Below are 13,044 nucleotides of genomic sequence, written 5' to 3' on the forward strand. Positions count from 1 at the left end.
GGCTGTGTTATTTTATTCTGACAGCACTTACAGAGGAACAGACACAACTTCAACTACTTTAAAGCAACTCTTGACAAACTGTTCAAGATAATCTCACCCACTCCTGTTCTTGAAAAATCCAAAACTGAAGGATGCAGGACTTGTGCAGTTGTTGGAAATTCGGTGAACTTGAAAGGGTCACGTTACGGACCCTTGATAGATTTCCAAGATATCGTTATAAGGTAAATACTAAATAGTAAATTTTTTACCTTTTAGAGATGTAAGAAACCAAACAAATCAAACTCCAACTACCTAAAATATGTCCTTCTGTTTTAGAATCAACCAAGGTCCAACCAAAGGCTTTGAGGAAGACGTGGGGTCGAGAACAACTCATCGTGTCATGTATCCAGAGAGTGGCTCGGTTTTAGATAACTCTACTCATCTTGTAATGTTTATTTTCAAGATAAGAGATCTGGAGTGGCTCCTCGGGTCCTTTCTAACAGGAACTTCTGGAAAGTGAGTTTAATCCTCATATATTTCAGTGCTCCATGTATTTACACACAGTCCCAATAAAAGGCTGTGTGTAAATACAGCCTAATAAATATGAGGCAGTGCCATTTACTGTCATAAGTTGTGGTGGTTGGTGGTGAGGAGAGACGCAGGTAGACCCAGGATGTTGATGAAAACAAAGAATTTAATGAAAATGCTCAACAGTCCAAATTACAGGCAGCACAGAAGAGCGGAACACAGAAGCTCAGGACCGGTAGCAACTGAATTAACGAGACTGACAAAAATGAGCAAATGCTGACACAGAACTTCACAATACTACTGTGCCAGCAGACGAACTAACAGACATTAGACAAGGACCCGACAAGAGACAGAGACAACAGATGGACATAAATGCACACGGGGTAATCAAAGGAACGACACACCTGGAACAATCAACGGGGAAGACACAGAGACAGACTCACAGGACAGAAACTGAACACAGAAAACCCTAAAAATAAATACACAGAAACACGGATCATGACATTTACATTTGTCTCATAAAATGAAACGTATATATTTATTTGTCTTCATTAGGGAAGCAGAAAGCAGTATACCTTTTATTTTCTTTACTTTTTCCCTGCCATTAGAATAATTCTTCAATTTTATAGAAAATGATTGGTTGTGACTTTACCTGTAAATCCACCAATGCATAGATTAATGCAGCGACGGATGTAGAGTCTTTTCCACGGGGGAAGGGAGCGATGTGGGACCTCCTCGGTGAAGTATGTTAAAATCCCCCCGGATGTAAATGGAGACAACAAAAACAAGACAAAAGAAACATATTTATTGTATCACTGTCTCTTAGAAGAAAACAAAAATGAGTTTTAGGTAAAAATTTCCTGTGTCATTTAGTTATTTTTAAAAAACTGTAAATTACACACTAGCACTGTTATTAATCATAGTTAATCATTATGCCTAACTGTAAGCTTGAAATATAAATACGCATACAGATCTTGCAGGAATGGTGTTCTGGGCAAGGCCCTCCATCTGCTGCATTACAACCAATTAAAAAGTAATTATCAAATTACTTTTATTGTAGCAGCAGAAAGCAGGTAGGGCCATCGCCCTGTAATCAACAGCAAATAAGGGAAACTTACTCCACTACACATCCTTAAAGGTAGTAACAAACTGACATAAGATACATTTTATTTTCTAGTTCTTGTGAGGCTGAACCCTTAATGATGCCACCCTGGGCAAGTGCCCATGTACCTCATATCAAAAACTGCCACTGTATGTACATTTTCAAAAAAAAGTTTAAGAAAACATTTTATTGTCTCAAACCAAACATGTTGGAAGATGATCAGTTTTCCAGAGTTTTATATTCAGGTTTAAAGGAAGTTGTTTTCATTTTAAGCATCCATTTAGAAACGTCCCTTCACATTCATTTCCTACGGAAGTTGTGAGATGAAGCCGCTTGTCCTCATCCAGCCCAGTGACTGGCGTAATTCTTGCATTTGAAACATCAAGTTCGCACACGTAAACCTGCACAGGCTGTAAGAAAGTTAAAAAGGTTAAACTTTTGTTGCCGTCTGCTGTCACGGAAACCTTTCACCTCTTGCTGTCGTTTGTTGCTCCCCCACAATGTGCTGCTGTTACCTAGGTAACCCTTTGCAGGAGAGAGGCTTTTAGCTCATTACAGGTCGTTCGATTAATCTGAATTATGAAGCTTAGACTGCTGATAAACTTTCTATCACATATCAGAGTCCATATCTGGAAGATCGGTCTGGTGCTGCGTTCACGGACTTACGTTCAACACGCACACATTCTTCATGGTTAACACAACCCCCCTCAACTCACCGCCTTTGCTGGCTCCACTCTTCTGTCTATATGTCGCTTTTCTTGTTAAGAGGTTTTTTGCCACTCTGTCCTTCACACTGTTGAGGCAAAGTGTGAGAAATTAAAAAAAATAATAACTTTTAGCAAAAACAAAGACATTTCTGATTTTGAAACATTGAAAACTTGCTAATATAATTTCTTTTTCACCTCCTCCAACCTCATGTTCTTTCATTTCTGATCTAATGAATGGGTGGGACCTCCCATTATGGCTGCACTGAGGCACCGGTCTTTCCAGGTCTTATGCTGTTTGTCTTTGTTTGGAAGGGCTGCACTTAAATGAAATTACATGGTGCTTCTCTATAATGATAATGAAGGCATTCTGATTCTAATATCTACATTTTAAAATGATCAGATTAATCCCTCTCATTAACACGTTAACATCAACAGCCCTTGTTATTTTATAATTATGCTATTTGTGTTTTTCGTATTTTGGTTTTTAAAATACCAGAACTTGCACGTAACTTTCTACTTTTTTCAGTCTGATGATTTCTTTCATCAAGTATAGTGATTACACAGTTACTCATTTTCTACTCTTGAGTAATTTTTGAAATGGCTACTTTTTCATTTTACTTCAGTATAAATATGTTGACAAATTGCTGCTTTTACTTGAGTCCAATCATTTGACTCTGTCCGTCTTACTTGTCAAGTTCATTGAACTCGCTTTTTTAGGAAGTGGCCTTCTTTAAAGAGTTTGCGTCGTCAATTTGCCTGTGACACGGCAGCGCGTGCGGTCGTGAGGCAGAGAAGCAGAACAGGGCCGTAACTAAGCTTTTCAGGGACTTAAGCTTATACTTACAGTAATTTGAAGGCTATAGGAATTTTTTTTAAATACATAAAAGGTTATACCCAACTAAACACTATTTCAGAGACTAAAAGGTGATATTACTGTGAACTGTGCTTTTTGTTAAACTGATAGGAAAACTTTAGTTCATCTGAAATTGTTCATTCATAAAACATCTATTGTTGTTTTCTGATTGTTATTGAATTGTGTACAGGGCAACATGACACCATTTTGTGGTTGAGATTGCAGAGAGGGAGTTGGAATGTTTTCAATTGAAGGCAAATACTTATGAGTCGACTTACAAAAATAAAACACAAGAAAACATAAAAGCAAGATAAAAGAGTGATGTGCTGAAGGAGAGGCAAACTAGCTTGGCTACTAATAGTGCACAACACAAAAGAACACAGACGGATTTCACAAAACCAAATACCACCACCTAGCAATAGAGATATAAGCTATATTTACATAAAGAGCAGAACAAAAGAAAGAACCGAGAATTCCAACATAAAGGAGTGAATCCAAAAACCACAAATAAGTCAAAATGATCCAAAGATACAGTGAGAAACAAAGCAGAACGATCCCAAACTGGTATAACAAGTGAGAGAACCATTGCTCATAGAACCTCATCTAGAAGTTCAATCTAACCTCCCTGTTATGGAGGGTGAGGAGTGACAACATTAAATAAATAAATATACCATGAAATATGCCTGTAAATCTTCCATTAATGAATTTAAATAAATCACAGTTGAAAATAAATAACTTTATTTTTTTATATATATTTTGATCTATGACAGCTTGTTTAGACATTAACAAAAGGTCTCCAATGCAATATAAAACACATTTTTTTAGAAAGAAAGAGACAGAATGACACTTTGTTTATACTGTCTGTATTGTTAAAACATATATTTTGTCATGTAAAATTTGAATTCTACTTTAGAATTTAAGATTGAGTGTCTATTTTAGGACTGGAGTGGTAAAGTGTCCTTGTTCTGTTTTGAAATGAGTTAATTGAAGTACTTAAACTAAATGATGCTGTGTTTCCACATCATGCAGGCCAGTAAATCCCAGAGCTAACAAAGATTTGGTGAGTATATATTTTTTAATTTGTTGTTGTTTCATGAGCATTTTCTTATTGTCACGTTTTTGTAAGCTGAATAACTTGTATATTAGGTGATGGTGCTCAATCCAGCTTTTATGAAGTACGTTCATCAGAAGTGGCTGGGGAAGAAAGGAAAGTACCCGTCCACCGGCTTCATGACCTTGATTTCCGCACTTCACATTTGTGATGAGGTACGTTTTTCGTTTGCTTAACTTGGCAGAATTGTAAAGTTTATTGGACTTTTAAAAAGTATTTTCTTCCAAACTTCTCAAAAAAAAAAGAAGTAAATTAAAATTGTATTTCACCCAATAGAAAATGTATTTTATATTGGAATCACATTTTTGGGGGGGTTGTCACTCGGGAGTGATTTTACTTCCCCTGCTTTTTTTCTTTGCAATGTATCTACAATGCCAAGAAATGCTAGCCTAGCAGAGCCCAATGGTAAAGGGACTGAACTTACATAGCGCTTTTCCCGATCATTTTTGACCAATCAAAGTGCTTTACACTACAGCAGTGGTTCTTAACCTGGGTTCGATGAGTTGGTCTCAGGGGTTCGGCGGAGCCTCTGCCGTGGAGGTAAAGACACACTGTGTAAAGTCGTGATGACGCCCCGTTTTGCCATCACTTGCTCCAGAGGATCACGTTACATTGCTTAGCCAATCAGTGCTGCGGGAAAGAGTTCCACTCTCAGCATGGATTTCACCGTTTTTACTAAATCTGCTCCTTAGTCACATCTTTTCGGGGTTGGTACTGCCTCTAGTGGCGTGGGGGAGGTAATACAACTAATATAATTACATTAATAAATCAGAATACCCAAATTATTTTCTGTGTCGCGGGGTGGGGGGTGGGGGGGGGTTCGGTGAATGCGCATATGAAACTGGGAGGTTCGAGACCTCAAAAAAGGTTAAGAACCACTGCACTAGAGTCACATTCACCCATTCGCACTCACAAATGTTCACACATTCATACACCGATACACAGATCATTAGAGGTTAAGTCCCTTGTCCAGGGCACATCAACATGAGGCAGGAGGAAGCTGCAACCTTCCGATCACAAGACAACTAATCTTCCCACAGAGCCACAGTCGCCACACAGTGGGCCAAGCAGTGTCCACCGCTAGGCAGTGGGCACTGCTAGTGGGCCTTGTAGGCATTCTACTAGGCCTAATGGGCCTAGTAGAATGACCCACTAGGCAGCACCCTAGTGGGTCATTCTACCACATATGTATAAAATATTCTTTGTTTCTTTTTTCCCAGGTTCATGCGTTTGGTTTTGGAGCTGACAGCAACGGAAGCTGGAGCCATTACTGGCAACCAATGAAAAGCAAAAAGTTTAAAACTGGAAATCATCCCGGAAAACAGGAGTATGCAGCGATAGACAAGTTGGCCAATGAAAACACAATATACTTTTATAAAGGAAATTGAATAGTGCCAGAAATGTGAAGCTTATGTTTTATTTTTTTATTATTTTAGTCATCTCCCAAAAAGTTGGAAAAAAAGAAGCAGTGAATAAACTAGACCTTAAACCTCGCACTTTAAGGTCTAAGTTTCAGCTTTAAAGGAAAATAGAATACAAAGACGTTACAGCTGCTATGACAGTGGCAATGATCTGAACACAGAACTTTATCAGCATAGTTTGCATGCCAGGTGTGAGCTACCCTTCAAAGGTAGCATTGTTATTATTATTATTTTTCACATCAGCTAGCATGTGGCTGCATATGTTTGTTCTGAAATAATTGTATTTTTACAAGTGTAGAATTTATTCTTATTTTGGACTCGAGTGGATATGTCTTCTGTCTCTTGACACTTTTTATTTATTATTTATCAAGTCATTGTGGCACATGGAATGTGAAGTATTTAAACTGAGTGGGATATTTATACATTATTTTTATTTTCAGGGTTTTTTTATGTTAAGGTCAAAGTGGACATTTCATGCTTTTAAATCCCTCCTTTTCACACGTAAACCATTCACTACTGGTCTGTATGAAGTAGAACTGCAATGCTTTGGTCTGAAGTCCTGGTTGTCTTATCTCCACAGACCTCTCGTTTACCTCCGAGGCACATTTTAGAGCAACTAGTTTTAGAGCAACTAGTTTTAGAGCAACTAGTTTTAGAGCAACTAGTTTTAGAGCAACTAGTTTTAGAGCAACTCATTTTGCTGCAGTCTTTCTGACCCTCCAGGTCACAAAGAACTCCACTTGTTCCTGTTGGGCCATTTTTGTAGTTTGATAGCAGCGATACCAATTATCTACTGGCAGAGAAACTTTTCATTCCCAACTTTATTAAAGATGTCGACAACGGAAGGCTTGTCCATCCAACCTTACATGTTGCAGCCAGAGTAGGAGGTAGAAGACGCACAACCTGCAGATCCACGCATTCAAATGAATTCATCACAATGGTGTCTTTACTGTATTAACTCATTCTCCATCCATACCAACTGCCTACAAAAAGGACTGTAGTTTAACTACAGTGTAAGAATGTAAGGAATACTGTGCATTAACATACATTAGACCTGAACATTTTGACTTATTTACGTGCAACTTCAGCACAACTGAGCTTGGACTACAAAATTGCTGCTAGGGGGAAAAATGGTGGATAAGCCAGAAGTTGTGACCTTGTTTGCAGTTCCACAACAAATGCAGTGACAACATGAACAAGAAGACATAATAACAAATAGAGAAAAATGAACAGACTGAAAAATATATCCCAAAAAGAATTTAAAGATCTCCATGCAGCACTGAGAGAGAATTAATTAAAAATTTTTGCACTCTTAGACAAAGTACACAATAAAACATATTTAAGGGCTAAAAAAGTGGGTTTTGCATGATTTGTCCACTTTAAGACAAAATGGTGATGCTGCTGTGGTTTACAACTGCTAATAAACTGGTACAACACTGGTGTACTTTGGAGTATTATCCAGCTGCATGATCCAAGAGTTCTTGGCCTTAAAGCTGTGTGATGTAACTTTTACAAACATGTTTTTTCATATTTAGTAAAACAGTTGTGACTGAATGGCATGAGACAGAACGTCTGTGGGGAGGAGAAATGTTGAGCTCCTCCAGCACCTCTTAATTTGACTTCTACCGTCTGAAGAAATGCATCGCTCCGGGTCAAAAACAACCAATCAGAGAAAGGAGGCGGGTCTTAGTGCTGTTAGTCATCCTCCTGTATGCTACTCAATGTGTTAATGGTGGAAAAACGTCTTACAGTTAAAGGAAAACCGTAACTAGCCTTAGCCTTTCTGGCTAACTAGCCTTAGCCTTTCTGGCTAACTAGCCTTAGCCTTTCTGGCTAACTAGCCTTGGCCTTTCTGGCTAACTAGCCTTAGCCTTTGTGGCTAACTAGCCTTGGCCTTTCTGGCTAACTAGCCTTAGCCTTTGTGGCTAACTAGCCTTAGTGTTTGTTCCAAGCTATGTAGTGGCTAGCCAACTACATAGCTTGGTAAAGAGGAAGTGGGAAGGCGTGAACACGAGAGTGATTGACGGCGCTAAAACTCCTCCTGCCTCTGATTGGTTGTTTCTGACCGAGTGGTGCAGTTAGTACTGGGAGCACGGGGAGAAGGCAGAGGAGCTCAATTTTTTTCACAGATTATCTGTATCATACTGTCTTTTTCTGAATCATGAATGCTGATTTTAACTAATTTCAAAAGTCCTGTGTTCTTCTGTTACCTCCTGAATGATTTGTTGATGTGCTCTTAGATTACTTTTGGCAGGCTGACCTTTCCTGAGAAGTGGTCAGCCTTCTCAACTCCATATATTTTTTTTCATTTGTGGACAGTGGAATCAGCATGTTGACTTCATCTAGTCTGATTTCTTACGCTTTAAGAAGCTTTAGCATACTTCATTCCAAAGCAACAAAGCCTGGGTGTCGCTACCGAACTCAGCATTCCGAGAAACGATGCAGTAAATCACAGGTCATTCATCGTTTCACAAGTCTGAAATTATTTCTTCACACTATCAGGTTAGGAAAAGCACTGCCCTTTTTTACACTATGTATTGACCCTTTCAGCAAATTAGAATATTATTGAAAAGTCAGTTTAATTCAGGAACTTTCACCAAGAGATTACACACAGATGGATGTTTGAAAGCCTTTATTTTTGTTAATTATGATTTTTTTCCCCTTTTTACACTTAATAAAAATATAAATATTACATCAGACCAACAAAAAAATTCTAAAAAAGAAGTTATGTTTAATACCTGCTTAAAGATTATTTTCAAAGTTACTGTTAATCTTACATTCTGTCGGGGTTTTTTATGCATACACAGGATAAAATTTGGCAAGCTGTTACAAAACTCTTCAGATTCCACCAAACTATTTCTAAGTCTTTGCTGCAATCTAGTCACCTGTGCATCGACTAACAGGTGAGATGCATAACGAACTTTGACTCCATTAAGATCAGAAGAGATTTAAGGTGAAAATTTGACTAATATTTACCCTTTTGGAAACTTGCTGCACCTGCTTCGCTGGTTTATTTTTGTAAACTTGCCCCTCCCTGTTGAACACGCTGTGTGTACTGGAATTGGAGATAATTATTCTTACGGTTATTAATCTTGAGAACCACCTGTCAGAATGTGATGAGTGCATTGAACCAGCATGATTTCTGCACTGAAAAAAAAAATAAAACACAGGATACATTTAGAAGCTATGAGAAACTGTCATAACTGTAGAGAAAAGTTGTTCAGGACTGAAGGCTGATGTATTTTCAGATTTAGCTGCTTTCCCGTCTTCATACCAGCTCTTTGTTAGTTGTGACTCATTCTGACGGATTAATGCAGCAAACACAACATTGGCATGGTAACAAGGAATATTATTTCTATGAACAATAAATAAAAAAATTGGGGCCATGTCAATTACAAAATAAGTCATATTGTGTTTTTGAAGGTTGTTTTTACCAGTAAAAAATGAATGTTACCCCTCCAGGACCAAAAACCATACATCCATATTTGCATTGAACTCCTTCTGGATCTGCATGAAATGGTTCGTTCCTGATTAGCGCTTGAGGTGACGCTGATCAGCTGCAGTCAGTGGAAGACAAGAACGACTGTGGCTGTTACTATGCTGCTAAGAAAATAATAAAGTTAGATTTCCAAAAAAAAAGAAAGAGAGGGAGAGAGAGGAAAAGGCAAGAATGATTATTTATAACCCAGAGGTGAGCAGACGGTGTGAGATTATCAACCATTTAGTTTAGCTACAGAATACTGTTCACCTCCTTTTTAGTAGCATTTAATGAATTAAGGAAATAAATTACCCAGATATCCATATATTTAACTTGTCCTTTGTACCTTTTACCACTACTACTACCAGCAGATGACTGACTCATCTCTCTAACCCACGTCCCTCCTGACCTGCCCTCTCCAAAGTGAAATTAAAGCTGCAGTATGTAACTTTTATTAAAAATATTTTTTTCCACATATTTGTTAAAACTGTCATTATCTTGTGACAGTATGGCATGAGAGATAATCTGTGAAAAATCTATTTCCTCTGCCTTCTCACAGTGCTAGAAACAACCAGTCAGTGGTAGGAGAGTTTTAGTGCTGTCAATCACAATCTCATGTGGTGCTGCTCATCCTCCCTCCCCTTGCTCTCTGCTATTCTGCAGCTAGCATAGCCTGTTGTAAATGCTTAAGTCTAGTTAGCATAGCTACCAATGATGGCAGATAAACATTTTCCCTGCAATGATAAGTTGTTTCTCTGCCATTAGCATATTTAGCAGTGAGTGAATGAAGTTGATTGACAGCACTGAGAACCTCCTCCTGGTTCTGATTGGTTGTTTTTGCCTGGAATGTTGAATTACTCTAACTAGCAATAGTAATTCAGGGGGGAGATGGAGAAGATTGATTGTGTTCACAGATTATCTGTCTCATAGCAAACTGTCACGACATGGTGACGACTTTAACAAATATGGAGAAAAAATACTTTTTATTAAAAATATTTAATAAGAAAAGTACTGCAGCTTGAATAAAATCCAACTACGTAGCATTTGTTGAGAAGTCTCAATTGCTTTATGTCTATTTTGCATGTTGCTTTTGACTGTTGCTCATGTGGAGAAACATTTCAGTATCTAAAACTAAGAAAAAATTAAGCACCCTACTTGCATACTGGATGCGGACTGTTGGATGTAAAATTCACTAGCAGTGAATATCATGCTGGTATGAGTATTGGGCCAAAGAAAGCAAGTTGTAAGCTTTTAAAATTGTGCTGCTTTTTAAGGGTTAAATAGACTTAAATATTGTAAAAGCAGCTGCGCGGACACTGCAGCCCTTCCCCTGCAGCTCCCCCACTCAGCTCCTTCAGACTAGCCAGCATTAATTAGCAAACACTTGGTGGAACGGCACATCTGCTGAGCTTATTATAGTAGGTTTAACAGAGGAGCCATGTTGTGATGACTTCCTGAAGCCAGAGTTTAAAGGTGTTAAATTATGAACCCAAATTTCTTTTGAGTCACATTTGATATATGTGGCTTTATTTTATAAAAGCTGAACCTAACATGGTGACTTGATTTCTTGAAGGTGGAAACTCCTCCCTTCCTACTAACCCTTTAACAATGTCTTTACCATAGTAGTTCTGAGTAGTAGCTCGTATAATGAGCTCAGCTGACGCTCAGTTCCACCAGGTGTTTGCTAACTTCTGCGCGGGGGGGCCCAAGCCAATTTTTTGTCAGGGGGCCCAAGATTCCTGGCAGCGCCCCAGCCTACAGCCCTCTAGGGAGCAGTAAGATGACATATTACAGCTCTTTCAGATAGGAAAAAAAATATAGTTGTAAAAAATCAGAAATTTTGAGATTAATCTCAGATATGTTCTAGGAAAAACATGGACATTTCTGAGTTTGAAAAGTCGAAAATTTGCCAGAAAAAAATCTGAAATTTTGAGTTTAAATATCAGAAATTTCTGAGTTTTTTTTTTTTCCAAGCAAAATTTCAACTTTTGAAGCTCAGAAATTTCTTTGATTTTCCTACAAAATTTAGATTTTTTTTATGTATTCCTTTTTTTTTTAGTATCTACAATGGCCACCAAGCCCCCAATACGCTGTCGGACAATAGTCTCCAGACCTGAACCAATCAGAAAACCCGTGGAAGGAGCTGAGATCCCATGATTCCCAGCGGCAGCACCAAAACCACAAAGATCTGGAGAAAACCTGGTCATAAACTACTGGAAAAGTCCAATTTCTGCATCTGTACACAAAAGTTTCTGTGGGAAATATTAAGTTCTAGTCTTTTATTGTAGCAAAATCTTATGTTTCCCACTGTCAGTCTAGAGAATTTATTTGTTCCATTCCAAATTCTTCGCCATCTTGGGGAAGATCAGAGAGCTGTTAAACACAACTGACAAACTGAGTAAAACTGCAGGATGCTGGCAGAAAGAAAACAATCAGTAAATGAGTCCTTGTCCCAGACAGCTAGAGATCTATGCAACACCATTACACTTAGCAATCGCTGTTAAGGTACCAAGTACAAGAACGTTCTCATAGTTTCCAATTGGTCGCTGTGTGGACTTATGTTACCAAAGTTTTTCTGTCTTTGATGGTAAATATCTTTCACATTGCCCGCTACTTGGGCTCTACAACTGGTGCATGTACAGGGCCATTCCAACATTGCCTGTTAACATGTGAATGGCTTGGAAAATATGTGTATGATCCAGTGAAACAAAGGTTAAGCTCTTTGGCAACAACTTGACCCATCATGCTTAATGTTTAGGGCCTGTTTTCCCACTGGTTATACTGGACAACTGCAATGGACTGAGGAGTTAAAGTGCAGGATAGAATACTGTGAAATTGTGGTTATCACTTTTCCTTTGCTAGAACACAACATATGGATCATGTGACCAAAACATGCTCCCAAATAAACAAATTAAAAGCTAAAAGAAGAATGGCAATAAAATTATGGCAAGACTTAACCCATTTTTAGACCTTAACTTGTTGCAGAGCCAATGTCCTACAGGACATTCAGAGGTGAAAAAAAACCTTTTGAATCTAAGATGTGAAACAAAAGGGACAGACGTTTTATGTTATTGTAGATGCATATTTTTTTGGCATGTGGGTTAAAGTGGAAATGAGAAGTAACGTTGTTTCAGACAGTTTCTTTGTTGAACTAACAAGCTTCCTTAATGTGTCCCTAGGTCAGCGTGTTTGGTTATGGAGCAGACGACGACGGAAACTGGAGCCATTACTTTGAAACACTAAAAAGCAAGAACTTTAAAACTGGACCACATCCTGGAAAACATGAGTATGCACTCATACATGAGTTGGCCCAAAACAAAACAATCAGGCTTTACAAAGGGTGGTGATATTGTGATTGAAACAAATCACTCTTAAAAATTGAGACCACATATCTCAATGAGAACTACCTGTATAAATAGTTGCAATAAAAAAATCTAAAAACTTCTTCCAGAATCTAAACTCCTCAGATGGTGAATGGCTTGTACTTTTAAAGCACTTTATCGAGACTAGATAAAGCACCTCACACCATCAGTCACTCACACACTGATGGTGGTCAGCTACTATGTTGTAGCCATAGCTGCCATGGGGCAGTGAGGCTGCCGTGCACTGGGTGGATCTGACCACCAGCAGCAGGTAAAGCAGGTGAAGTGTATTCCCTAAGGACACAATGACTGTGAAAGACGGAGCGGGATTCAAACCGGCAACCCACCAGTTACAGAATAAACTCCTACCACCGCTGCCCAGATGCATCAATACTAACCTAGTCTAGTTATCAGTTGTCTCAACAGAGACTAAACGCCTTACATAAATCTAAACCACCTTAACCTTTGAAGGGTTTGTCTTGAGTAATGAATATGAAATTATT

General features: G+C 38.4%; 1 protein-coding gene across 4 annotated transcripts in view; it reads left to right on the forward strand.

Moving 5' to 3' along the window:
* LOC103132633 (CMP-N-acetylneuraminate-beta-galactosamide-alpha-2,3-sialyltransferase 1-like) overlaps positions 1-12,787 on the forward strand; it is a 14,822-nt gene extending 2,035 nt beyond the window's left edge. For 2 of the 4 annotated variants that reach the window (XM_016667491.1, XM_007544434.2), the window contains 5 exons: positions 25-221; positions 316-495; positions 4,199-4,229; positions 4,316-4,435; positions 5,501-7,140. In XM_016667491.1, coding sequence (XP_016522977.1) covers positions 25-221; positions 316-495; positions 4,199-4,229; positions 4,316-4,435; positions 5,501-5,668 — 696 coding nt within the window. In that variant the 3' untranslated portion in view covers positions 5,669-7,140. Of the gene's footprint in view, positions 1-24; positions 222-315; positions 496-4,198; positions 4,230-4,315; positions 4,436-5,500; positions 7,141-12,358 lie in introns of those variants that run through there. The other 2 variants (XR_001661014.1, XM_016667492.1) reach the window with 2 other exon arrangements.
* Positions 12,788-13,044: the final 257 nt, after the last annotated feature.

Source organism: Poecilia formosa, unplaced genomic scaffold (assembly GCF_000485575.1).
Source record: "Poecilia formosa unplaced genomic scaffold, Poecilia_formosa-5.1.2 Scaffold1173, whole genome shotgun sequence".
NCBI lineage: Eukaryota > Metazoa > Chordata > Actinopteri > Cyprinodontiformes > Poeciliidae > Poecilia > Poecilia formosa.